This window comes from Apteryx mantelli, chromosome 4 (genome assembly GCF_036417845.1).
Source record: "Apteryx mantelli isolate bAptMan1 chromosome 4, bAptMan1.hap1, whole genome shotgun sequence".
Classification (NCBI taxonomy): domain Eukaryota; kingdom Metazoa; phylum Chordata; class Aves; order Apterygiformes; family Apterygidae; genus Apteryx; species Apteryx mantelli.
The window spans coordinates 9,487,675-9,513,040 of record NC_089981.1 but is presented as its reverse complement, the minus strand read 5'-3'; the positions used below and the strand labels follow the sequence as shown (position 1 = coordinate 9,513,040).

The 25,366-nt window shown below is 43.3% G+C and overlaps 1 protein-coding gene across 1 annotated transcript in view; it reads right to left on the bottom strand.

The window, feature by feature from the left end:
- Nucleotides 1–23,630, bottom strand: part of LOC136991795 (olfactory receptor 4S2-like) — a 90,912-nt gene extending 67,282 nt beyond the window's left edge. The window contains exon 1 of the mRNA XM_067295250.1: nt 22,706–23,630. Within this exon, the coding sequence (XP_067151351.1) occupies nt 22,706–23,630 (925 nt within the window). The remainder of the gene's footprint in view (nt 1–22,705) is intronic.
- Between the last annotated feature and the right edge of the window lie 1,736 nt (nt 23,631–25,366).

Below are 25,366 nucleotides of genomic sequence, written 5' to 3'. Positions count from 1 at the left end.
TAGTGGGATTAATGAGCTTTGTCAGGTCTTGAGCTGTCCAACTAAGGATGCTCGTTATGAGCCCAGGCCAATTACAGACTTAGCTGCTGCCTTCAGACATGGGGCTGAGAGCAATCCTTTTTTCTTTCATGGCCATTTGTGTTTCAGACATAGAGACAAGATGCTCTGAGGTAGTTCTGTTGCAAGGGAATAATCCCTCCCTGCAGCTCACATTGCAGGTGGGCTCCATCCTCCCTGCTAGGCTCCCTCAGAATGTTCTTTATTCTAAAATTAAATGAAAAATTGGGTTTCTAAGTAAAGGCAGCAAAATTGCCAAGACCCCAACACAGCAGAATCCTGGAAAATTTCAGTGGGGCATAAATGGAGGTGGTCACTGAAGGAGTGGGGCAGGGAAGGAAGAACAGCCCCCTCCCCAAACTGGCAATTGTGTCCTTGTTTTTTTGTGTATCCTTAGCAGCGGGTAGTGAATTCCAGCTCTTCAGGGCTGTCCCTGCACAACTCTGTGGCCTCCTTTCGTGTTTGGCAACAAAATTCAACTGCCGAGAAGCCTGTCAGCCAACCCTTCAAGTCTGCCAGTGCAACTCTTATCCTAAACCCTACCCGACAAGCACGCCATAGTTCCATTAAGGATCCCAAATCCTATTTTCCACTGCCATGTTCCCTACGAGATCAAAGATCAAGAATACCTCCAGCCCACCTCCGCCATATGTGTCAACTCACAGACCCAAGTGAGGGCTGCTACCTACAGACTTGGAAATAGAGAGTTCAGTCCCCTGTCCTGCAAAGACCTTTGGCATCCCAGACTATTTTCACACAATGATGTCAGACCATGCAGACATACCACTTGCCCCCACCCATGAACATGAGCTCTAACCTTATTGTAGTGCAATGCCTTTCAAACTGAAGAACTCAGCACTGAGGATAAGCTGGCTGCTGTTGCAAGGCCATGGCTGAAGAAGGTAGAGTCCAGGGGGTGGGGGAACCTGGATGTGTTGGTGGCCGCACAGGCTACAGCCAACACGGAGGGGGGTCTGTGAAGTAAGTGCCAAGGTCTGGCTGAACTCCTGGAGCAAGGGACTCAGCTGAGGAAGACTCCAGGGGCTGTTTGGGGAAAGAATGGTCCCGCTGTGGTGGCCTGGTTAGGTTGTGCGTGAGGACGCTGACTCTGGATGGAGGGAAGGCAAAGGAAGGGAGGAGAGGACTAAAAGGAGACATGGCTCAGCCTAGCAGGAGGAGAAGAAATGAGTAATTGGAGCAAGTGACAGAAGCAAGCGTGGGAAGTGCAGTTCAGGGCATTACCTAGATAAGCTCAAGCAGCTGGAAGTCCAGACTGGCACTCAACCTAGCCTCCACAGGTAACGACACAGACTGTGAATGCTCGTAATGGCAGAACTGAGCTGAGGCCAGGGTTTACCTTGTTTCAAGCAAAGACAGGCTGTGAGGCGATCAGAAATTGCAAAAAAGTCATTTGCGCATCCTCTGCAGACATGTCCCTCGTTTGTAGCTGGCTAACTCTGCTCCTAAATTCACTGTTTCCACCATTCTGTTATTTCTCCCTGAAGTCCGGCTGAGCCCCTTCACTTCTGGGCCATAGCCACCTGCTGCTATTTCAGTCTGCCCTCAAACCCATGCATATCTGAAGACCTCTTTCCCAAAAGCTGTTCCTGTGAGGTAATTACATACTCAGTTATTTCCAGTTGATAAACCTCGTGTGCTTAGAGATGCATGCGATGGACACACATGCAGAATTCCCACTACCTTAATAGCCCCGGTATTCCTCCACGCATCCCACAGTGCCTCCATCTTCCCACAGGTCCCCTTCCTGCTTCCAGCACAACATCTCCCAAGGAAAAATAAATAAATAAATAAATAAAACATCTCTGTAAGTGCTGCTATTCCCATGTTTTTAGCACTTCCTTTTAAACCAACTGCCCAGCTAGTCAGCTGGTATAGTTTGACTTTGAGCCATCCTTACATTTGAGGTGGAGAAGCACTTCCAGTTTCCAAAGCATTTTTTATACCTACTTTCTTGTCTAGTTTCATTTAATTCAAAACACACTCTATTATTACATACTACATGACTGTATTGCAATGTCTATGGTATACATTCTGAAATATCTAATAATTTCTTTAGTGAAATTAAATGATTCAAAATGATCAAAGTGAAGCATTTTGATTTTTCTCAATTGAAATTTAGCATAATTGACCCAGAAGACATTTCAATGTCTCAACATTGCTCTCTCATGCAAAAGGAAGATTAGAGAAGTAGGAATTCACCATTGAAGAGAAACAGTATTTGCCCAAAGATGGGAGATCTTTGGAGAGCAGCCTCCACCAGGAATACCAATGACTCCCCCACTGCTTCTGATCTTCCTTCTCTTTCTGCAGGTGTGAGAGTGAGGGCAAATTTAAGATAGCATTTAAAATACCAGCAGGAAATTAGTGGAAATGGAAGATGTCCCACTTCCCTGTAAGATGAGTTTGCAAGAGAGAGATGACGAATTATCTTCTTGAATGGCCTGTCTCCTTCCTTTACTACAAAGGCAGCTTAGACAACTAGATTAGATTTAGTCACCTAACTTTTAAATAGCTTAACTGCAGGGAGATGAATCCCATCTGCTGTATAGACATGTGGCATGTGCTCAAGATCCATGATGGGTCTGGATCTACTGCACAGCTCTGTCCAGGAGATGCATTTCACATTCTCTGAAATATCACACTGAGCTGCACCCTGTGCTGTTCTGACTGTCTTTATGTGCACAGTAAATTATGCCCATCCCAAAATCTGGGATGCATGGAGCCTAAGCAACATGACATGGAGAAAGCATGTATGAAATTGCACGTGCATGTGTAAAAACAAAAACAAAAACAAAAACCCTTCCCTGGAAATCCACCAGCCTTACCCTCCCAAGCCTGCAGTTCTGCGCCATGCCATCACACCTTATTTCCATACCACAGCAATGCAGGAGGCCAGGCTCCATGATTACTCTTTCAAATGCTCATAGGTGTGAAACACTTGGGGAAAACATACAGGAAGACTTCCTTGCTGAGCTTTAGCTGTATGCAAGTGACCTATTTAAAGCTAATCAGGCTTCCTCTGTGTTCATCAGAGAGAAAGAAGTTAGCATCTTCACAGAGCGCTTCTTCCTTAGGACAAGTTGAATCATCTCCAGGAACTGCTTGTCTCTGTCTCTCTCCATTGAGTACAGAGGGGGTTTAGATGACTAGATTAGATTCAGACAAAGCTTTTACGTGCTTCCTGGTAGATGACATGAGCGTTTTCACCCACAATCCTCACCAATTTCTCCCTTTTATCTCTACCGAGAGATCTCCAACCTCCTAGGCACCAGCATGAGGTCCTTCAGTAGGATGCCTGAATTTAGGCGAGATGAACTGAATCCTAAGAGTCACTTACTCTAACACAAACAGATAATGTAACTCCCTGTATTTCTCTTTTGGCAGATGTTGAACTTTTGATGTATTTGGTGACATAATTAATACATTCATAATGGATAATTTGCTGAAGGAGCACAGTAACTTAATTCCTGCAAGGTGGAAGTTTCACAGTTATTCAATTCACCGCACAGAAGAAAATCCTCTTGTCTTCCCTTTACTCTGCTTCCCCAAATACTTGTGCTGCCTCCCCAGCTATAATACTGGATTGTGTCACTTCCTCCTTTCCTATGGATGTCCCCTTGTATGACTTTTCATAATTAACTTGTGCAGGAGAATTATGACAATTTTCAGAAAAGTTTTTTAAAATATAGCGCCCTACTATGGCTAAAGAAAATCCAACAAATAAAATAGCCATCTTCAACTTACTGGAAAACATCAGCACCAGTGTATACACATTTATACACACTCAGGTTTGTGCCTTCGCCATCTGGTGGCAAAGCACGATCATAGCATGTCCACAGAGCTGAGAAAGTTTTAGGACCCTATCTATTTGTTTGAAAATGAGAATTCGAAATAAGAAAGATGGTTGAGAAAGTTTCCGTTTTTCAACGTTTGTTGATAATATCATCAGTTATATATATATATATATATATATATACTTGTTTTAATGTATCATCTTGTAATTATATTGTACTGACCAACATTGCATTGCATCATATCTGAGTGTTGTGGCACAAAAATATCCGACATGCTCTTTTCAGATAGTTGACTATGCTTCTAGTCATAGGCTTGAGCAAAAGGCTGTCCCAGCTTATTCCAGTTATAGCTGAGCACATTGATTGATCTTACCCAAATTTAAACCTCTGCAGCAGATTTGAGTTCATCTGACCTCGTCAATCTAATCTTCCTTTAAAGTTAATAAAGAAAAAGGGGGGCACTTCTTGGGCACCATTCATCTTTTCTTAGAAGAGACATCTTCATAGCCCGGGATCCATGAATCTTCTTTGTAAACTATGAAGAACACGAGAAGAACAGCTTAGGTGAGGTCGATTACTTCTGAGATCATATATCTTATATCATAGAGAGCCAAAGCACAGACAGCAAGAACCTCACATCTTGTCCTTCCAACTGGGGAATCCAAGTCAGTGAGTGTAATTATAACCTGGTTACTTTCTCATGTATCCTGAAATATTGGAGCTGAGAAAGATATCTGAGCCATATTACACGCTAAGATCAAATTAAAAAAAAAAAAAAAAAGTACTTCTCTTCTTCTTTTTTCTAACTCTTACATTGCATAGGAGGGAATTTACTAGTTGCACTGGATAGTATGAAATTTGCGTTTTCCTGGCCTTAGAAATTAGTAGCTGAAAGATCTATTTCCCATCTCTAGTTTCTTTGCTATGAAGGATGGCCATTCATTTTCTTACACCCACTGCTTAATCCTGCCTGCTACAACACTGGATTTCAACACAGGTGGAGTTGCTTGCTTTCTCAACTGGGAAGTAACATCTGTGTTCACTTTGGAAGTTCTTGTATGATCCAGGCATAAGTTGCTATGTAATTGCTTGCAAGTCTTCTTCTTCTTCTTTTTTTTTTCCAGTAAGGACTGGATTATTTACCAGATTTGCTTATAGACCCTTGATCTCCAGATGTCTATACATACATATAGAAGCTCCATCGTTAACCAGATAGATAAAAGCCTGTTCAGATCTCCTTCTTTTTCAGAGTGCTGGGTATTACCAAGAGTGGAATAAATCCAAATCTTCTCAACATTTTGGAAAGAGACCATCTCTGTTATACAAAACAGAAATAACAGAGATAAAGTCTGTTTCTATTTAAAAGTAGACTGAAATTTAGCAAAACATCGTTTCAGGACAATGTGGAACTAGAAGGTTACAGTCTAGGAATCCTAGAATAGCCTCATTTTCACACGTGTTCTTTGTGGCTTGTATGTCCAATTTATTGATAGAATTGATACAGCAGCAGCAGATTGTAGTGATGTATTCTTCCGTGCAAACAAATTGCAGTTACTTACCTTTGGTTTAATAAAGACATGATAAGTGAAAATGGATATGAATTTAACTCTTTTCATAGTCGTGGAGTTTAAGTGCAGTTGACATCTACTCTGGAATATCATTGTAATCCCATGCAGACAAATGCATTTGAAACCTTATTTTCCCCAGAGATGCTGACCATCCATTTCTGTCTTCACAGGTAACTTTGTATATCCTGCACACCTTCAAAAGTCAGCTCAGGAATTCATACCTCCATGTACCTACTAGTCAGACAGTCAGTTTGTTATGAGCATGAATGGAGCTTGGTTTGGTGCAGGAACGAGCAGAATTAATCAAAGAGTGTTTTCTGTCAGACATTTGTCTAGAAGAATGCCATCAAGTTGACTGGAAACAGTTGGAATCCAACCAGCAGACTTTAATATCTTTTTCTGAATAAAAAAAAAAAATTAGTATCACAGTTATAAATATGGCAGTGAAGGAATAGTTGGTTTATTTGTAATAAATCTGGAGAAGCTCTACATACATATGCCTGCTTATGGAATTCATCTCACCTAGAGATATACCTTTAAGCATGCCTTTGTTTCTGTCTTCCATCTTAGTTTCTTCTCAATAGGGAGGGGGAGGAAAAAAAAAGTAACAGGTATTTTTACAGAATGGTTCATGTGAGTATCTTAGACATCTGCTACAGGATGAGATGAGTTATGCCATAGAAGTGCCCATTTTTTCCTTCCTTTTCCCTATTCAGGATGTGTAGAATGATAAGCTCAGGAGGCTGCAGCCAGGGCCTGTCCCTCTGGCCCTGAGCCAGGTGGGCAGAGAAGACCTGGAGATGGTAGCCGAGTGCAACCAAGAGTCCAGATGACCAGGAGAGTTCCTGGTGATGAAGCAGGTGTGAGGTCAAGCTGAGAAGTCAGCCTGCGGGTCAGAGCCAGGATCAGGCCTGGTGAGGGTAACCAGGGACAGAGAGAGTCCAGTGCCTACTGGCAGGCCCAAAGTGACAAGATAGGTCCAGGGTCAAGCTGGGAAGTCAGTCCACAGGGCAGGGTCCAGAGCAATGGAGTCTGCACGCTGAGCTGAGCTGAGCTGGAGATCAGTGCTCCTCTAGGGAAGCTCAGACAGAAACTGAAGGCCCAGGGTTGAGCTTAAATGGGGCTCCTTGGCCCATGGGCAGGAGGTGCAAGTGGATGTCTCAGGCGAGGATGATCAGGCCCATTAAGGCCTGTTAGTGCCCTCAGACCCTGGAAACAGTAGTCATTGAAATGCTCACTAGCATATGCAATTGTGATTTCAGAATTCAAAGAACTGGGAAATGTTACTACCTCTTTAAGATCTGTCAGAGACTATTTCTTCTCTTTGCAGTCTCATTTAGCCTACTTCCCGCTAACAGCTCTTGAACATTGATACCTATGTATTTACCATTATTAGACTGTGACAGTGGCATTCATAGTGCTCCAGCTTCACACTGGAACGATCTAGGTAGATAATGTATGTTACAGCTGGTTTGGGATAACACAGACAAGTGATTACATTTCAGAACGGCATTTTGGATGAAATCAGTATTGTCCTCGTTGACCAAAGGAAGTAAGCTGTTCACCGCTAGCGGGAGCATATGATCATGATCGGTTTTTGCCAGTTGTTCTCCGGAGCGTATCAAGACAAGATTGCTTACCTAATGTGAACAAATATCTGAGCAAAACGGCAGCAGAAAATTACACCACAGTAGCTGAGTTCCTCCTCCTAGATCTAATGAACAAGGCAGAAGCACAGCCCACTCTCATTGTAATGCTTTTAATTATTTACCTGATGACTGTAGTTGGAAATCTGGCCTTGACCGCATTGATAAGGATTGTCTCCCCAAACCACCCTCCCAAATAGCTTTTCCTTAGCCATCTGGCAGTCTTAGACCTCTGCTGCTCAGGCATCACCCCCAGGATGGTGGCCAGTCTCTTAGCAGAGAGCAAAGCTGTCTCATTTGGTGGCTGTGCTGCCCAGATGTATTGTTTCTCTACATTTTGCACCAACGAATGTTTCATTCTGGCTGTGATGGCATATGACCAGCTGGAAACCACTGCTATACAAAGCTGTCATGTCATGAAGCCTCAGCATCCAGCTGTGACTTGGTTCTTACTCTTGTGGGTCTCTAATCTCAATGATACACAGCAGCTGTGCCTTTTGGGTGTCCTTCTGCCATTCCAGCATCACCAGTCACTTCTGTGGTGTGGTACCCCTGATGAGCCTCTCCTGCTTTGACATCGGGGTTAACAAGATCATCCTCGCAGCATTTTGCATCTTAGGTGACATCTTTGTCATACTGCAGGTATGCATTTTGCTACATCTACATCATCTCTGCTATCCTGGGGTGCCACTCCAGCAAGGGAAGGCACAAAGCCTTCTCCTCCTGTGCACTTGATAGTTTTTGCCATATCCTTTGGCACTCCAGCTACACACCCCAGAGCTCTGGCTCCTTGCCTGACCAAGACCAGGTGATGTCTGTGTTTTATACAATGGTAAGCCCCATGGTCTACAGCTTGAGGACCAAGGAGGTCCTCAAAATGAGGCACTGAACAGACTGTTACATGGAGAAAATTGTTTGTCAGTCAATAAAACCTCCAAAGGAGTTGGAACAGGTGCTTAAAAAATTAAAATGATGAGTACAGCTGTTCATGGATGAATTTATTCTGAAATAATTGCTCGTTATGCAACAGAAGTAGGAGAAAAGTGAATGCAGAAGTGAAGAAAGATATAACTGTAATATTAAAGACTTTTCTGTAATAGCAAGAGCTACAGCTTTACTGTGAGAAAGAACGATTGTGACACTTTTGAAGGCGTTTAGTTTCACCTAAGATTTTACTTTCAAGTTTGATGCCTTGAAGACATCCCAGCTTTGTTTTCGACTGTTGATAACTAGTACCACTTCAGCAGTATCACCTCCATGTTCTGTTTCCATTCTCTTACCTCATACATCACGTAGCCTTTTTTTTCCTGACTCCCAGTCTGAAGGTGATCATTAACCTTTTAGCAAAACCGGGTCACATTCATCAGGCACCATAGACTGTTTACAGTATTAGTGATGTGGGTGACTCGAGTCTTCCATGCAAGAACAAAGTTACCACACAGCAGGTGGTCCTGAGGGACAGCCTACCCTCTTTTGTTGTGGGTGAATATCCTTGAACCAATTCACATTCATCGCAGGCTAAAAATGTGCACACAGAGGAATTTTTTACAAATGCTGAGGCTGGGATTCATCTTACTTAAGTTTAGACTTTTGTTAATAAGCTGCCAAAGCATAAACCAAACTTGTAGGCTCTTTCTATAGCTCATGAAGGCAAATAAAAGTCTGTTTGCCTCCATAGTTTGATCACACCTGTCTCTGTCTCCCTTGAAAGGTCTATATTTATATCTATGAATTACAGGAAGAGTGTAGAGTGACCAGCTCAGGTTTATGGAATTATTTCAAGTCCACGTTAATGCAGCTTAATGCTGCCCTGAGTTCTGGTTTTGGATCACATTCCATCTGACTCAGGGAGCTGGCTCTCAGAGAAAAAAAAGCCACTGGCTTCAGTAGAGAAAGACTTCAGTCTCAGCTGCTTTGGCCAGGGAAGTAGCACAGAGAAGGAAACGGAACCTGCTATAACACTGCCTCAACACACAGAGTTATTAGACAAATGGGTGTAAGACGATTTTTCCCTATCCTTAGGAAGGACTGCAAGTAAAGGTCCCATAAAAAGCTACACTCCCTCTCACTGGGGGTCATCACTCAGAGCAACCCATTCTGCCCATCCTGAACCACTTAGACCCCTTAATGTGTAAACGTAGTGTCTGAGGAGGAAATATGTTCCACTCTTCCATAGCCATAGCTTTATCGTTAAGACTGACAGGTGTCATTAAGCAGTAACCAGTCAGTTCCCAGAGCAACTCTGGCAGGATCTAGAAGTACAAATTTTCTGCAAGCAAACATTTTCATGCTTCCTAGAATACCATGGAGGTTGCAGATATTCCTGACTAAACTGTGAGAGAGGACTGCAGGAAAGAAAGATAAATAACCCAGACAAGCAATACCTGTTGATCCACTTTTAACCCAGCTATCTCCTGAACACCATGGCTTTCACATAGTCTAGACGAGAACTCCGGGAGCCATTACATTGCCAGTCTAATGCAGTCTGGAAGAGGACTCGGTGCAATGCAAATACATTGCAGACCTCATGGTGCAGCCCAAACAGACGAGCTTCCCTCACTCATCATCTTACACACGGCACTGCACATTCATTGTCCCGGGAGTCGCCCCCACTCCACAACACGAGCAGCCACTGTAAGCACAGTCTAACTAAGGCTGCGTTACCTGGGACATTTCTGCCTGCCTAAGCCCCACTGATGACTTTTGCTGCTAGGGACAGTCAGAGCAGATCACTCTTCAGCTGAGTAACCCAATTCAGCTCTCTGCTCTGAAGGCCAACAGTTTGTCGAACAACCTCTAAGCCCTCGAAGTAGCACAAGTAAGCTAGCTTTTCTGGCAGGTAGAGATGTCCTTAAACTCCTGCCAGAATCAGGGGAAGGGTCTTTGTTCGTATGTCTCAAAGGCTCCTCAGCTTCCCAGAACAGCTGTCTTCATCATCTTATCGTAAAGTAATTTCAATAAGTGTCCAGTGATATTGCAAGAACAGAGAGAGGTTAATGGCAAGCTGTTACTAAAGCATGATATCTATGTCAACATCTTCCAATAGACCATTATTTTTCTTTTCTTCAAAAGAGTTAATTATTCAAGGACCTTAGAAGAAAAATATATGTGGGATTGGGTGCAAGTGCAAAGGCAGTGTTAAGGCAGAGGCACCAGAACTCTAAGCAAATCACCAGCGATCACCTACTTGAAGAATTTTCTATCTGCATTTGAAGAAAAATCTACCCCGATGGATGGACACATAATCTGAGCCTGGATGGTCCACACACGAACAGGTTATCACAGCAAAATATCTGCTCCACAGATGAGCAGGCTGCCTGAAACTAGATGGTCCATGAGCCAAAGAGGTTATCTAACAAAGGGCACGAGTCCAAGGGTAGATGTGTTATTAGAGACAACAGGAGTCTTCTGTGGAAAAACCAGCTAACTGTGTATCAGGACTGTGCATTTTAATGAGAGGAAGAATTATCAAGTTTGATCATAATTAGTAACAGAGGTGGATTCACATTCAGATGGCATACTTAATGCTTAAACTCCACAGAGTTGCACTGCAGCTCTTCAGAGTCAGATAAGCAGAACTGATTCCTCTGATATCTTACACTGTACTGCTATTTACATGAATATGGTCTTGTTATTATTAAAAGAATTTTTATTAAAGTTTGCAGTCTAAAGCTTTGTTAAGCCTTGTTTGTCAGTTGATAGGGACAGACCAGGGTTCACTGAATTTGCTAGGACACTTATGTCATCAGTTTCACTAGTAAAAAGTAGTAAGGGCAGGGAATGAGACGGGCATGTCCTATGATCAATGACAACAAAGACACCCTTAGGGGATGATTCCTTCTGCTTATCACACTCATCTTAAGATGGGATGAATTGTCCTTTGAAGGTGATATTGCTTCCTTTGTCTGTAGGGGGAGCCTAGAATAGATGTTGACTAGACCCCTAACCAAGGGTAGGGGAAATTAATTCACAGAAAGATTCTTCATTACAGTGCACCTGCTGAGACTCCTGATTAAGGCCTGGTGTCTTGCAGGAGATCTAATTTACAGACATTAAACTGCATCGAGAGTCATAAATACACCAAGTACTTCAGTAACACCATTTTTCTGAAGAAAGAATTCCGAAGCAGCAAGCTGAGTGTTAGAATATCACATTTGATATTGAAATTGTTTCTCAGCGTGTCACTCCACTAATGTTTCACAACGCCCAGGCTGCAGGTCAGCTGCAACATATAGGGAAAAGAATGAGCTGTTGCTCCAAAGGCAGTACTGAATTGCGTAGTTCTGCAAACCTATAAGCAAAGAACATTTATCTGGGCATTTATCTGGAGCAGGGAGGGGCTCTACTGCAAGTTTGAAGTCCTAAAGTTTTTCTGTTTAGATAAATCTTCTGATTTGTTTCAGTAAGATGTCTTTGAAGTGAAGAAGGAAGCTGCTCACTCTTACAAAGGTACATGAAATATTTGTAGCTTTTGAAATAAGAGTTTATTTCTGGGAACAATACAGCATAAAATATCTCGCACCTTCATGCAAGGAAGGTAGGCCTATTTCTTCATTTTAGAGATCAAAAAGATCATTTTCAATCTGCAGATAGAATCATAGAATCATTTAGGTTGGGAAGGATTTCTGGAGGTCATCAAGTCCAACCTCCTCCTCAGAGCAGGTTCAGTCAGATCAGATTGCTCCGCCCGATCCAGCTGAATTTTAAATGTCAGCACAGATGGAGATTCTACAAATTTGCACCTAATCCAGTGTTTGATCACTCACGTTAGGGCAGGAGAGGGAAATTTCCTCCTTCAGTTTCCCAAGTAGTCCATGGAAGAGAGCAACCTGTTGATAGCCAGCTCATTGAAGCCCTTTTCTGAGAATTAACTGGGCTAGTTGCTGTGCTTTAGGGTAGAAAAGGTTGGGTAGGTTGGAGATAAACAACAGCCAGCTATGCAAAGCTAACTCAGTGTGTAAAGGCAGTCTGGTCTTTTGTGCATCTAAGCAGGGTAAGCATTTTGCTCACTTAAACTGTGTACCTAACCATTATAGGCTGGTTTTAATCCTGCTGTCTGCTTCTTGAAATGGGCAAGTACTTCTGAAGATTTGGCTCACGGGGGGAATAAACTGGCTTGGTATCCACAGTATCTACTCTTGTCTTACTGGATAAAACTGATCAGTATTTCATTTGGTGACTCTTCCCAATTTATTCCTGAGCAGAAAATGGCCACTTTCCCTTGACAACAGGGATGCAAGCAAATGAGAAATGCTTTCTCAGGCAAACCTGGAGGATCTTGTGGTATCTCCTCCTCTTTGGGAAGATGCAAAGCTGGGTTTTCCTGCTGCTGTTGCCATTTAGTGCTTGCCGCCATTTCTTTCAAGAGAGAAAACTCTTACTTTCTTCTGCCAGGATGTGGATTTGTTATTTGTATGTTTACAAGTTGCAGTCCCAAAGGTCAGGGTGGTGGAGGTCCATGTAATTAGGGCAGGTCCTACCAAGTTGGCACAGCTGCAGCCTAACCATTATATTCCTATTTCAGCAAGGCTGAACAGGGGCTGCTTTGTCCCATTAATGGACTTTGTGGCCCATACTGAGCTCTAACTACCCTGCTACCAATGCCCGGGGGAGTTAGTTAATAGGCAAAAATGTATTGGTGATTGCAATACAGAAAGAGTGATGTCTGAACTAGTGTCAAGACCATGTATCTTCAGGAACAAGCGGGCCATTGCCCTTGGAGTGGGCCATTTGCATGATACTGTGCACGCAACCGTGGCCACGAGTGAGGGGAGAAGAGTGCTCCATAGATGTCCTCAAGAAAAGCAGACTTTTTTCCTTAAAAAAGGGGAAAGAGGGCACACGAAAACCATTGTAGTGCCAGACTAGGACTTGTGTTTCACAGTGCTGCTGTTGCCTTTTGGATAAATTATTTTATCTTTCTGCGCTTTCTTATCTCACCTGAAAAATAGGAACAGTACTCCCTTGTATCACAAGTCATTTCAATGCGTAATTAAAGAAGTCTAGTCAGAAGCTATGATGAAAATGCGCCATGCTTCCTTGTGGCTACTGAGACAATCAATTGTATGTTGCCAGTTTCCCATCACTTCTAGGTGTTGAACCAGTTTCTTGTCGGGAGATAACATGAGTGTGCTAGCAACATGCCTGAGAGGAATCACTGTGTGGCCATTGAGTTTATCCTCTCTGGACTAACAGAAAGCCAAGAGGTGAAGGTAACCCGCTTTTTTTAAGCACATTAATAGGGAATCTTGGAAGGATCATGTAGATGAAGGTTGATCCCCGGGCTTCACACACTGTGTACCTTTCCCTCAGTAACTTGGCTTCTGTGGATTTCTGTTACTCCTCAGCTCTCTCCCCAAGGTTGCTGGTGAACTCTTCAGCAGTGAGGAGAGCCACTTCAGTCAGTGCCTGTGTGGCACAGCTATTCATTTGTCTCCTCATGGCTAGTGCTGTGTGTCTGCTGCTGGCAGTAATGGCATATGACTGCATGTGGCTCTCTGCAACCCTCTCCTTTATGCAACTGTCATGTCCTCAAAAGCCTGTACACAGATGGTAATCATCTCCTCTTTCACTCGCTTTGTCCACGCACTTGCGCAAACTATCTCCACCTTCACATTCTCTTTCTGTGACTTTGGTGTTATCGGTCATTATTTCTGTGACATCCCCCTAGGATCCAGCTTTCATGCTCTGACACCTATAGCAAAGAGATGGTACTTCACGTTTTTGGTGTGTTTCATGGCATCTTCACATCTCTGGCAATTCTAATCTCCTCCATCTACCTCATCTCCACCACCCTGAGGATCCACTCCTCCAAGGGCAGATGCAAAGCCTTCTCCACCTGTGCTTCCCATCTGAGAGCTCTCTTCTTGTTTTATGGCAGCACCATTTTTATGTGCAGTAGCCCAACATCCAGCTACTCATTGGACTGAGATAAATGGGCCCCTCTGTTCTCTACAGTGGTGACTCCAGTGCTGAATCTTATCAGCTACAGCCTAAGGAATAAGGAGGTGAAGGATGCTCTGAGGAGAGTTTTAGGTCATATCAGAGAAACTTCAGCAGACTTGTTAGAAAGAGAACTTTGTTTGGGGAGAATTTATCAAAACCTTGGTACAAAGAGTAGGACTTCCAAGGAAGATTTGATCAGCTTCCAAGGGTGAGATTCAGAAAGGTACTTAATTGTTAGAAGTGATTTTAGGTGGACTTTTAACTGGTTGTATCTGCAACTTCTATCTTGAAAGACTGTGTTCCTCTGCTGCTGAAAGCTGGAGGAATCCTGACTCTTAACTTGCAAGTTCCAAGCACAACCAGGACTCCTGCCTGAGGAGTGCGTGGCACAGAATTGCAGTTCTCTGTTCTATTAGGAACTTTTGCTCATGTAGGAAAACCACCAGTCCGTCAAGATGAGAAAAAGCTTTCAGAGACATTCAAGAGGAGAAAAGCAATGTGATTTGAATTTATGGCCACTTCTGCTACGTCTTCAGTATTTGAAAGGAGTAGCCTCTTCCAGTGCAACACACAGAACCTGAAGTTCTGCAAAGGAAATCTTGGAGAAGAGACACCCGTGTTTTTGCCCCCCAAACACTAGCGAAAGTAACTGTCCCTCTCCTGTTAAATCTCCCTCTTCTGTCACTCATTACTACCTCCTTTTTCCCCTTCTGCCTGGAAACATGAAAAAACTACAGAAATGCAAAAAGATTGACTTCTAATTTTGCTACCATTGTGAAGTAAAAAGAACTTATTCTTGCTTTTCATCTCCACATATCAGCAATCCACTTGAGGCAACTGAGTGAACCGGTAGTTATTTTAAGGACATTGGACATAATCTGAAAGTTAATCCAGCTGTAGTGTTCTTTCACTTAAAATAATGCTGAAATAAGATGGTGACTTACCAACAACATGTCTGCCATCAATGTGATTTTGAGAATAAACGACCAATCATTTCTGGGAGATGAGAAAGTTGGGAAAGGCTTTGGAATCCTTTTATCAATTCAACTAAGCTAGCTCTAAGGATAGGTGTTCTAGTGCTAAACGATGTTTCATCCCTTCTGGCTGAGTTTACAAATGCTGTCCCTCAGTTGGCAGAAGGAGTTGAAATCTTTATTGAGCTGAAAGTGACAGAATTAATCTCAGACAGGTGAGAGGTTCCTGCCTCTGCATAAGGTTTAGAGTCAAAGGGGGATGGAAAGAGGTCTTGCGGATTCCCTTTGCATTTCACTGCAAGCCTGTTAGGGCTGTTATTTCCCCTGACTTCCTCTCCTTAAAGCTGTGCATAACTATAGCAAAGATTGTGTCCCTGTGATCATCTATGGCACCTTAAAGAAGGATTTTACAAGTCTCTTTCTTTCAAACTGCTGCCAGCATATTTTACAGAGAGCTGATATGACTGCGAAACATCATTATTTTTGCCCAAAGACACACGGCTGGGGAGAAAACTTATCTTCAGTATGTTATAGTCTGAATTTTGATCAAGTAGTGATGATTAAAGGCCATCACTATCTCAGAAGCCATTTATCTCAGTAACGCTAAAATTAGAATATGCACGGGGTAGTAAAAGCATTTGGACTATATGCACTATTATCCCACTGGCCTGACGGTCCTAAAAAGCGGGAAAAAGAAATTGAAAATGTAGCCTTTTGGTGCTGCTAGTTGTCATCTTTCTGTTGCTGCAGAGGCTGAAGCTCAAGGTTTATCTCTTGTTTCTGATTATTAAGTATCATCAGATATGTGAAGTTCACCGTTTTTGCACATACCAATGTTGCACTGTCCTTATCTTGGACAAAGAAGTGAGCTTTTTAAACCAGATTTCTGAGGTGTCCAAAATTGTCTTTTTCAGTGGACTCCCAGCTCACAGGAAGGAAATAGCTTGAAAAGAAATCACAGGCATCATTTTATTTTCCTGTGTATGTTTAAAGGTCTCTGGGAAGAGCAATGTACACTACTGCTCTTCCAGAGAAAGACAGGTAGGTTGTCATCAAAGAGCTTCCCTGCACAGCAATGAGTCATGTCTGCACACCTCTCTCTGCGCTGATGTTTAAGATAGTCAAAGCCATCTAGAGCTAAGCATCAGCAGAACCGGCAGCATGTTTCAATCAAGAATCACAATCTCAAACCTAAATATGCTTTCTGACAAATATCATCAAAAAGAACAGATTTTCATAAGCCCCACATTCATCTTAGTCCTGCATTCACCTATCCGTTAGCCTCCACCTCGAGAAACCCAGACAAAATTAGGGAATTTAAAATGTTAAAGAGCTGCTGTCTCTTCAAATCTACAGTTTGCTTTTCTAAGAAAGCCTTCTGATCCACCATCCAGAATCCTGTTCCTCTTCTTCCCTTCCCCAAATCTCAGTTGCAGGAGGAGATTTGGGAAAATCCCTGCCTTGAATTACTTGTCATGACAGCAATGCTAAAGTAAGTCCATTTGCGGTAGAACAGCATTGCCCAGAGTCAGGAGGTCGTAGGGGCATTTGGGGGTTTCCCTGCTGCAAACAGTTGAGGAAAACTCGATGGATCAAGAACAGTACTGTTAAGAATTTTAGGGAAATTTTCAGTGTTCAGCTAGGAATTAGGTTATATCTTATGGAGTATGGAAAGATATTGGATCCCCATATTTCCACTGAGATACCTATTCCTTGTAAAACACCAGACGACTGGCCAAAGTATGAAACTTCATCCAGTCTCTAAATAAAGCGGTGAAAAATGTCCTGATAACTGAACTGGATTGTGGCTGCAACATTGACTATGGTATTTAACCGTGCTGGGATTGCTGCTCTGACAGATTATAAAGCTCAGCTATGACATAAGGTCAAGGCCTTGGAAAGGTGTTAGCAGAGCTCCTTTAAATGAAGCGTTCCCAGAGACACCAGGTTGGCACAGACTGATGAAAATCGGAGTGAATGCCTGGCACTGGGGAACGGCCTCTGTGTCCATCAGTGTTCCTGGGAGACTTGGAAAGCCTAGTACAGTGTATGTCACCCTTCACTGTAAGGCAGACACCTAGTGCAGCATCCTGCTCCTCTCATGCTCCTCTTTTACCATGCAATGAATCGCAGTCCCCTCAAAGGTCTCTTGCTGTCTTCAGCAGCTCTCTCAAGTTGAGGCACCTCATGTCAGCACACCAATATATGTGAGATGAAACCTGCTTGTGCTGTGCCACACTGAAGGATTTGCTTTCTCTTGGAAGCTTAGCACCACCATCACTTTTTTTGTGTAGAAACGTGAGCAGACACCACTCTCCGAAGCTCGTAGGAGCTAGTGGGAAAGCATAACCTCTCAAAATACCTAGTTGTTCCTCTTAATGCCAGGAGAAGCCTAGACCTGAGACTTACACAGCTCTAAGGTGTCTAAAGGTAAAAGCCACAATACCACCCCAAAGGCTCGGGTTTGACTGGTGACAATATGCTCACATCCTTTTGACTGACAGTTTCCAAAGAAAGATGAGAGCTACATGAAACCTTGAATTTAGTTTCAGTTCTACTCTTGTCTGCTGAGAAGATGGTGGAAGGGCGCATATAGATGAAAATGCATGGCCCAAAGAACAGAAGTGCAACAGTGATATGGGAGGTGCAGGTAGAGAGTGCTTCGAGACGCCCTTTAGAAAAGCGTGTCCTCAAAGAGACCAAAATAATGACTTAGGACACAAAAAGAACAACAAAAGAGCCCGAGGAAATCAGACCACTATTGGCAACCACGATGCAACCAACCACGTAGGTGTCAGCGCAGGCCAGCTTCAGCAAAGCGTGTACATCACAGAAGTAGTGGTTGATCTCATTGGGCCCACAAAACAATAACTGAGCAGTCAGCAGGGTCTGCACCAGGGAGTGCACACAGCCTCCCACCCACGAAGCTGCCACCAGCCGGCCACACACATGCTTGTTCATAATTCTTGTATAATGAAGCAGCTTGCATATAGCAGTGTAACGATCATACGCCATTGCTATGAGGATGAACATCTCCGTGCAGGCAAAGAGATGGACCCCAAAGAGCTGTGCTATGCAGCCCACAAAAGAGATGGTCTTCTTTTCAGCAAGAAGGTCATAAATGAGTTTGGGAACTGTGACAGTAGAGTAACTGATATCTACAAAGGACAAGTAGCTCAGGAAGAAGTACATGGGAGAGTCCAGCTGTTGACTGTTCTGTATAGTGATGATGCTAAGCAGGTTTCCAAGAATGATAGTGGCATAGAAGACTAAGAAGAATGTGAAGCATACTTTTGCTAATGTATCATCTTGTTTGAGTCCCTGGAAGACAAACTCCGTCACATTGTTCTTGTTCTTCATATATGTCACGTAGACAGGACCTGAAGCACAGAATAAAGCCACCTGTGATGGCATTAGAAACACAGTGTTATCAGTACACATCCATATCGATCACTGGTATGTTCAATATCAATATATTCGCTTTTATGCCTTTTGGGGAAAGTTTCCTTTCAAAGTCAATGCTTCTCTCAAGGAGTGACAGTTGATATCTAACTCAGAATGTATTACTGAAGTGTGTAATAGGGAGCTCCATTTATTTGCTTGAGGGAGTTGGTGGAAATATCCTCCAGATTCATATTTCTGACCTTTGCCCCTTTTAAAAAGGAAGACTAGTCACTAGGTTGGCTAAACATCCACTTTTGAAGTGCTGATTTGGAAATGAAAAACCGACTGAGAAGGATAGTGCATGTTTTGATTTGAGTCTCAACACGCTAGTCATCCCCTAAGGAATTCTGCTCAAGCAGTGAACGTACCTTCTTTTTCAACCCTCTGAAGGAATTCAACAGAACTAGTCCTTGCTATTGCTCTCTGACTCTGGTAGAATGTCCATGCATTTTTGTGCAACCGTCAGTATTCACATCATGACACAAGGCAGCTGGCTAATTAACATCACTTCAACTATCGAGGAGGTAAAGTGGACACCTACCTCATGTCTGTTTAGCAGAGATGTGCCTTTAGGCACAAACTGTCTTTAAGGCGCCCTAAGTGAAATCAGACCGTGTTCAAGGGATGCCAGGAAACCTGAAGCAGGAGAGTCATTTTCCTATATGTGCTGTACTGGGCTACATCTTGTGTGGATGGGTTCCAGTTATTGCTCATGAGTTTCTGGGTTGTGACCTCAGTCTCCAAAAGAGTGGGCTTGTATTTCCTCAGACCACCTTTCCTACAGTACATGGGTGAATACTGGAGATAATCTGCATTAACGATGTGTCAGTAAGGCTTTTGTACACCTCAGCCAAGTTCTGGACTGGGCATGGAAACCCCCATAAACACACCTGTGATGCCCCTGGGGTAAGAAATACACCGCTGCTGAATCTCCTTTACTCACCAACACCCTTGTATTCACCTTTGCTGCACTCTAGTGCAGTACACCAGTATCACTAGTGTTCAGTTTCTACACTGAAAAGATAGATGGCAAGAGCTGCATAACAGTGTCCACAATACTGGCAAGTCCTTTGGGCTCTTAATCCTGTTCCACAATCACAGGTCAATCAGTTCTTTCTCACAAGATCTCTGCCTCTTCCACCCTCCAACTTCAGCAGCAGAGGAAATATTCTTTTGTGTCTCCAGCCCTATCTCCATGCCACTCCATGGGCAGAGGGAAAGCAATGTGGGGAGGCCCAAACTTACACAGTTTATATTTGCTAGTCTCCAACAGTTTGCCTGCTATTCTCCTCTGATGACCTCTCGGACCACTTCAGGCAGTTTCATCAAAACCTCTCAGCTCCAAGCTGCTTCTTGTGTGTCACGAGAGCAGTCCACACCTCTGCCAGGGCTGAAAACTACAGGGGATGAAACGGACAGCCTGAATGTCTAGCTCCATTTCTCATTCTGCAAAAACAACTTCCAAGAGCATCTGCAAGAACAACTCTCTCTCTCTCTCTCTCTCTCTCTCTTTCTCTCCAGATGGGGAAGTTGTGGCAGAAATATTTCAAGTAAATTGCACAGCAGAAGCACAAGCTTACCAGAAGCAATGAGATCCCAGAGGCATGTGAAGTTTTCTTTGTCAGAAAGAATCAGTGGACAGGGAGATAAAATATATATTTTGGACAGCTATTAGAGTAATCTCTACAGGGTGACTCTGGAGCGTGATCACCTAGACCATGTCACGTTGTGTGGGGGTTTGCTTGCTTTCTTGCTTGCTTTCCAATGCTGTCCAGATAAATGGACTTCATTCAGTATTAGCTATGTGCTTCTTTTGGAAACATTTCTATTTAAAATCAATGTCATGGCTGACCATTTGCAAGAGCTTGTGTTCACATTACCCTTGCAATCAAACATTTTTTGAGTAAAGATGACTCTTACATGTGTCACATATTTTTTCCCTTCCAAGCCAATATTTCACATATGCTTTCTTCTTTCTTATTAACTTGCTCTTACCATTGCATGTTTGCAGCATAAATAAATATCAGAACTGTGCTATATGACTGTTGGCACTTAGACATCTGGTCTGCACACGTTTGAAACAAGAAGTAAACGAGGAAATTATTTCAAGACTTTAAAAATGTTTGTGGTCAGGCCTCACTACTTGCCAGGTATTTTTACTCAGGCAATGCAAAATATAGAAGCAGCTGGTTAGTCCTCATATTAAGTCATTATAAGAATCTGGGCCAATGTGTAGAGGAATCAAATGTTGTTGTTGCTGTTGTTGATGCCTTCCATAAGCTATGGTCCCACTGTTGCCTGCTAGCATCCAGCAGCCGGAAGAGAAATCAGAAAAATCATGGCGTTCTTCCCCAAAACATTAAAAAAAAAACCAAACAGTTTTAAAATTATAAGCCTTAGCTTGAACTGGCCGTGTGCCCTAACCCCTCAGCAGTTTCAGTATGAAGGGGGTCAGTGGGCCCCATCTGTCTTTCTACCTGCCCCACCTACGGTGAGACAGACCAGCCTCTGAAGGCACCTGTCCCTCTCTGTTGACAATGGTGCTGAGCTAGACAACTGTCCTTCATTGCATGAAGAATTTAGACTGCTACAAATAGGTGGGGATGGTCCCACCTTTAGCTGTGTCCACAGAGTGTGAATGCTGGGTGAGGGACATGCTGGCCCAGGCCTGAGGGACACTATCCCTCTAAGCCTTGAGAATCACGATTTATCCCAGTTCCGTCCTGCTGGCTGCCATCCACATAACCCACCACGGTGAGGAGAAGACACTGAGATGTCCGCAGTGTACTGGTGCATGCCTGTGAAATGGGAACCCACTCTGCCACCCCCTGCATAGAGCAGAGGACATTCGGGGAACCAGAGCATTTGCGACATTGTCCCAGGGTTTGGTCTGTAGATCTGCCGCTCTCCTGTGCAGGGAACACCTTCTTATCTTGAATCACACTTAAGCCATGTTAAGGTGCAACACAAGTGCAAGCCAGTGTTTATAGGGAACATGAAGTGAAGGAAGAAAAAAGAAAGTGCTTTAGTTACCTTCAGAGTGCATTACACAGATGTCTTTCTCCCTCACGCAGCTCATTTGCTCTTTTCCTCCTGGCAAGGTAGGAGTCAGGATCCCGTGGCTCCTCGTGGCTCCTTTGGCCTTGTGGAGAACCTTAGCTGCTACAACTAACCTCCCTGTGGCAGCTGTGACTGGCTCTGAGATGATTTAATCTTCCATCTTCACATCTCTTCCTTCCTGCAGAAGTAGCTGTTCCAGCTATTCCCTTGGAATACATGTTTCTTCCTTTGCCTGGACTTGTAAATGTGCCCTGTTGGGCTACAAGGCATACAGACCTTGAGTACAGGAATTATTCCCAAATAATTTTTTTTTTCATTGACGCATAAAATTGTGCCCCCCAATGCTTTCTTTGCCCCCCAATGCTTTCCTTGCCCCGCAATGCTTTCTTTGGTGGTGACAATTTCCTACGGTGAGCAATTTATCTTTCACTTGTATCTTTGATTCTGTTTTAGTAATAAACAGTAAAATGCAAAATCTGAGGCAGAGATGAAGGGCAGAGGGGATGGCTAGGAAGGAGGGCATTAGTGACAGGTGAACTACTGCAGAAAGGCAGAGAGTTGCTGCACTGGAATGGGAAGGGGAGAAGCTTCTCCTCATATCACCTGCATCAGCAAATGACCCAGCCAGCATCTAATATCAGCAGTTTAATTGCTAACCCGTGGATTCAGCATATGACAATGCAGTACTCCTAAGAAGGCATTTACTCCAAAGTAAAGGGGAAGGAAGCCTTTGGTACAATTGCTTCCAGCAGCAGGGGACCTTGAAGGTCTTGCAGACACCTTGGGCCATCGTTTCGTAGCTGAGTAGACTGCAGAGTAGATGGAGTTTGTCTGACAGAAAGTTTACACCTGGGAGAGCTCGGACTAATGGGATGCTCTGCCTGGAACACATTTTAATATTTTTGATAGCATTCATTTATTTATTTGCTGGTGTCTCAGCAGTGCTTGGAAGCCCCAGTCCTGGGCCTGTGCTATTCAAAAAGAGAACATAAAGGGAATCCCTGCTAGTCACAGAGTTTACAATGCCATTCCAATCAAAACATGAGCTTTCAGTGTCTTCCTAATTACTGCAACAGCTAAAACCAAGCTTTTCTTCAAAAGGGAGCTTTCAGTAAATTTTCCAAAATGGAATTATAGTGAGAGAGACTTGATTTTCTCAGCTCCTGAGAAAATGTTACCACAGTTCTACACCTCACCCTTTTCACTCCAGACTTTTCTATTCCACAGTTTTCTCATGGCACTTTTCACCTCCTCATTTCTCAGCATGTAGATGAATGGGTTCAGCATGGATGTGATGACAGTGTAAAACACAGCTACGCTCTTGTCCTCCGAGAGACTGCTGGATGGGCGTATGTAGATGAATGTGCATGGCCCAAAGAAGAGAATCACCACAGTAATGTGGGACCCACAGGTGGAGAGGGCTTTCTTCCGCCCTTCGGACGTATGCCTTCTCAAGGAAAATAAAATGACAATGTAGGACATGACCAGGATTGTGAAAGAGACCAAACAAAGCATTCCACCATCGGCAACGACAATGATGCCCGCAACATAGGTGTCTGTACAGGCCAGTTGTAGTAGGGGATGGACATCACAGAAGTAGTGGTCAATTTTGTTGGGGCCACAAAAAGGGAGGCTAACGGTTACGAGGGTCTGCACCAGGGAGTGCACAAAGCCCCCCACCCATGAACCCATCACCATCCAGCCACACACACGCCTGGTCATGAGGGTGGTGTAGTGCAGGGGTCTGCATATGGCAAAGTAGCGATCATAGGCCATCGCTGTGAGGATGAAGACCTCAGCGCCGCCAAAGAAATGTCCCATGAATAGCTGTGCCATGCAACCCCCAAAGGAAATGGTTTTCTTTTCGACAAGGAAGTCAGCAATCATTTTGGGAGCTGTGACAGAAGAGAAGCAAATATCTGCAATGGACAGGTGGCAGAGAAAGAAATACATGGGGGAGTTCAGACGTTGACTGCTAACTACAGTGACAACGATGAGCAGATTTCCTGCCACAATAACAATGTAGAAGAACAAAAACACCACAAAATATATTTTCTGCACCCCTTGGTTCTTTGAAAGGCCCAGAAGAATGAATTCCTTCACACTGCTTACATTCTCCATGTTGGTCAGTTGCATGGCAATATGCAATATACAGCTTATACCCCTGGGAAAACAAAGAGAGACACATGGTTAATCAGCATTTTTTTCATTATTAGTAATGAGTTCTATATCAGAAGTGGATACAAACCAAGAAAGATATAGCATTAGTATTAAGCTTATGAAGTGTTTAGTTTCTGTCATGTATTTTTTCACAGCTATTTAATTCTCCACAGTACAAAGCTTCTGCCATGGCTTTGGTGGCACAGAGATAGGTGCACTCTGTGATATGTTCCTTAATCCTGGTCCTCCAGGATTTTGAAGGACTGGCTCCATGGCCGATAGCCTTCCATGCACTAAGGACACAGCCAGAGTGTTCACCTTGGGCACTACAAGGCAGATAATGCAGTATGTTTGCCCTCAGGGGAGACAAAGTCCCTCACAGCAATCTTTGTAAAATGGGTGTCTTTAAGAATACCTGGAAATATTGCTCAGAATGATGATTTGCTTTATAAGTACACATGATTTTGAATTCTTGTTTAGAAGGGAAATGTACCCACATGCAGGGAAAAGCACTCTCTTGTGTATGTACATTTTGAAATGTAAATATGAAATGTCACAGGCGGAAAAATGAGTTCTTGGAAGGTTATCTATCATGGAGGGAAAAAAAAATTGCACATATGACTTAATGGAGTATTTCACATTGTTCTAAATCTCAGCATTGTTTCTATCAGAGGAAGGAAGAATGAAAGACTCTTGTGAGATCTTCTGTCCCAGCACTGTACTGATTTTACCTAGTATGATTTTTTATACACTCTGCGTGATGCTTTCAAGGGTTAACTTAGCCTAATGAAGCTAATCTAACTAAACTCCTTCAACAGCCAGTATAAGTCTCTCTATAGGCTGATTCAGAATGACTAAATTAGGGTCCTCTGCAGAACCCTTTTTTCCTCCACTCACTATGAGGAGCTTAAGCAAATTAGCACCACCAGGTTAGAATGACCTTTAGAGAATAATCCCTTTTGGTGCCTGAAAGTAGCTCAGAGCTTTTTGTAATGCCATCCACCTGTTTTAGGTTATGGCTGAGCTCCTTGTCCCTAGGCATTTCTACATCCATACAGTTTCTCATTCGAGACAAGGTCACATTCCAGCATAAACATGGGACTTCTTTGGTTCACCCTGTATTCCAGCTACAACCCATCAAGCATTACATGTCACTAATAAATGAGTAGCCTACATCTTTAGAAAGAGTGTAACGTCTCTAGCTTGCCATTATGCACCCAGACGACCAGAATTCCCTTGCTCAAAGAAGTCTGGGAACCACCAGATGAAACTCTTCACAGAGAGTTTAAGGTCAGCCAAAAGCAGGCACTCTTTTAATAAAAATATCCCCTGTATGGGCTTCCTTCTAGCATCAAAACATTCCCCGTCAGCTGGTGTTAAAATGCACCATTTTAAGTCCTGCAGAGTTACATCACAACCAGGTCTTCTCATTTGTACTGGTGATCTGTGAGCAAATCTGTGGAATGATTCAGTTAAGCCAAGTTATCTACCAACTACTTCCATCTGCAGCATAATCAGAAACTCTCGTGCAGGCACAAAGGGATCAAGCATCCACAGGAAACACTGAAACTGAGAAAAGCCAAGATTACTTTCAAACCCACAAAGTGAAGCCGAGAGAGGAAGTGGGCAAAGTTAGGGACTTTTCCTATGCTTACAGTTGTACTTACACTAGATGAAAGTTTTTCAAGCAGAAGGGT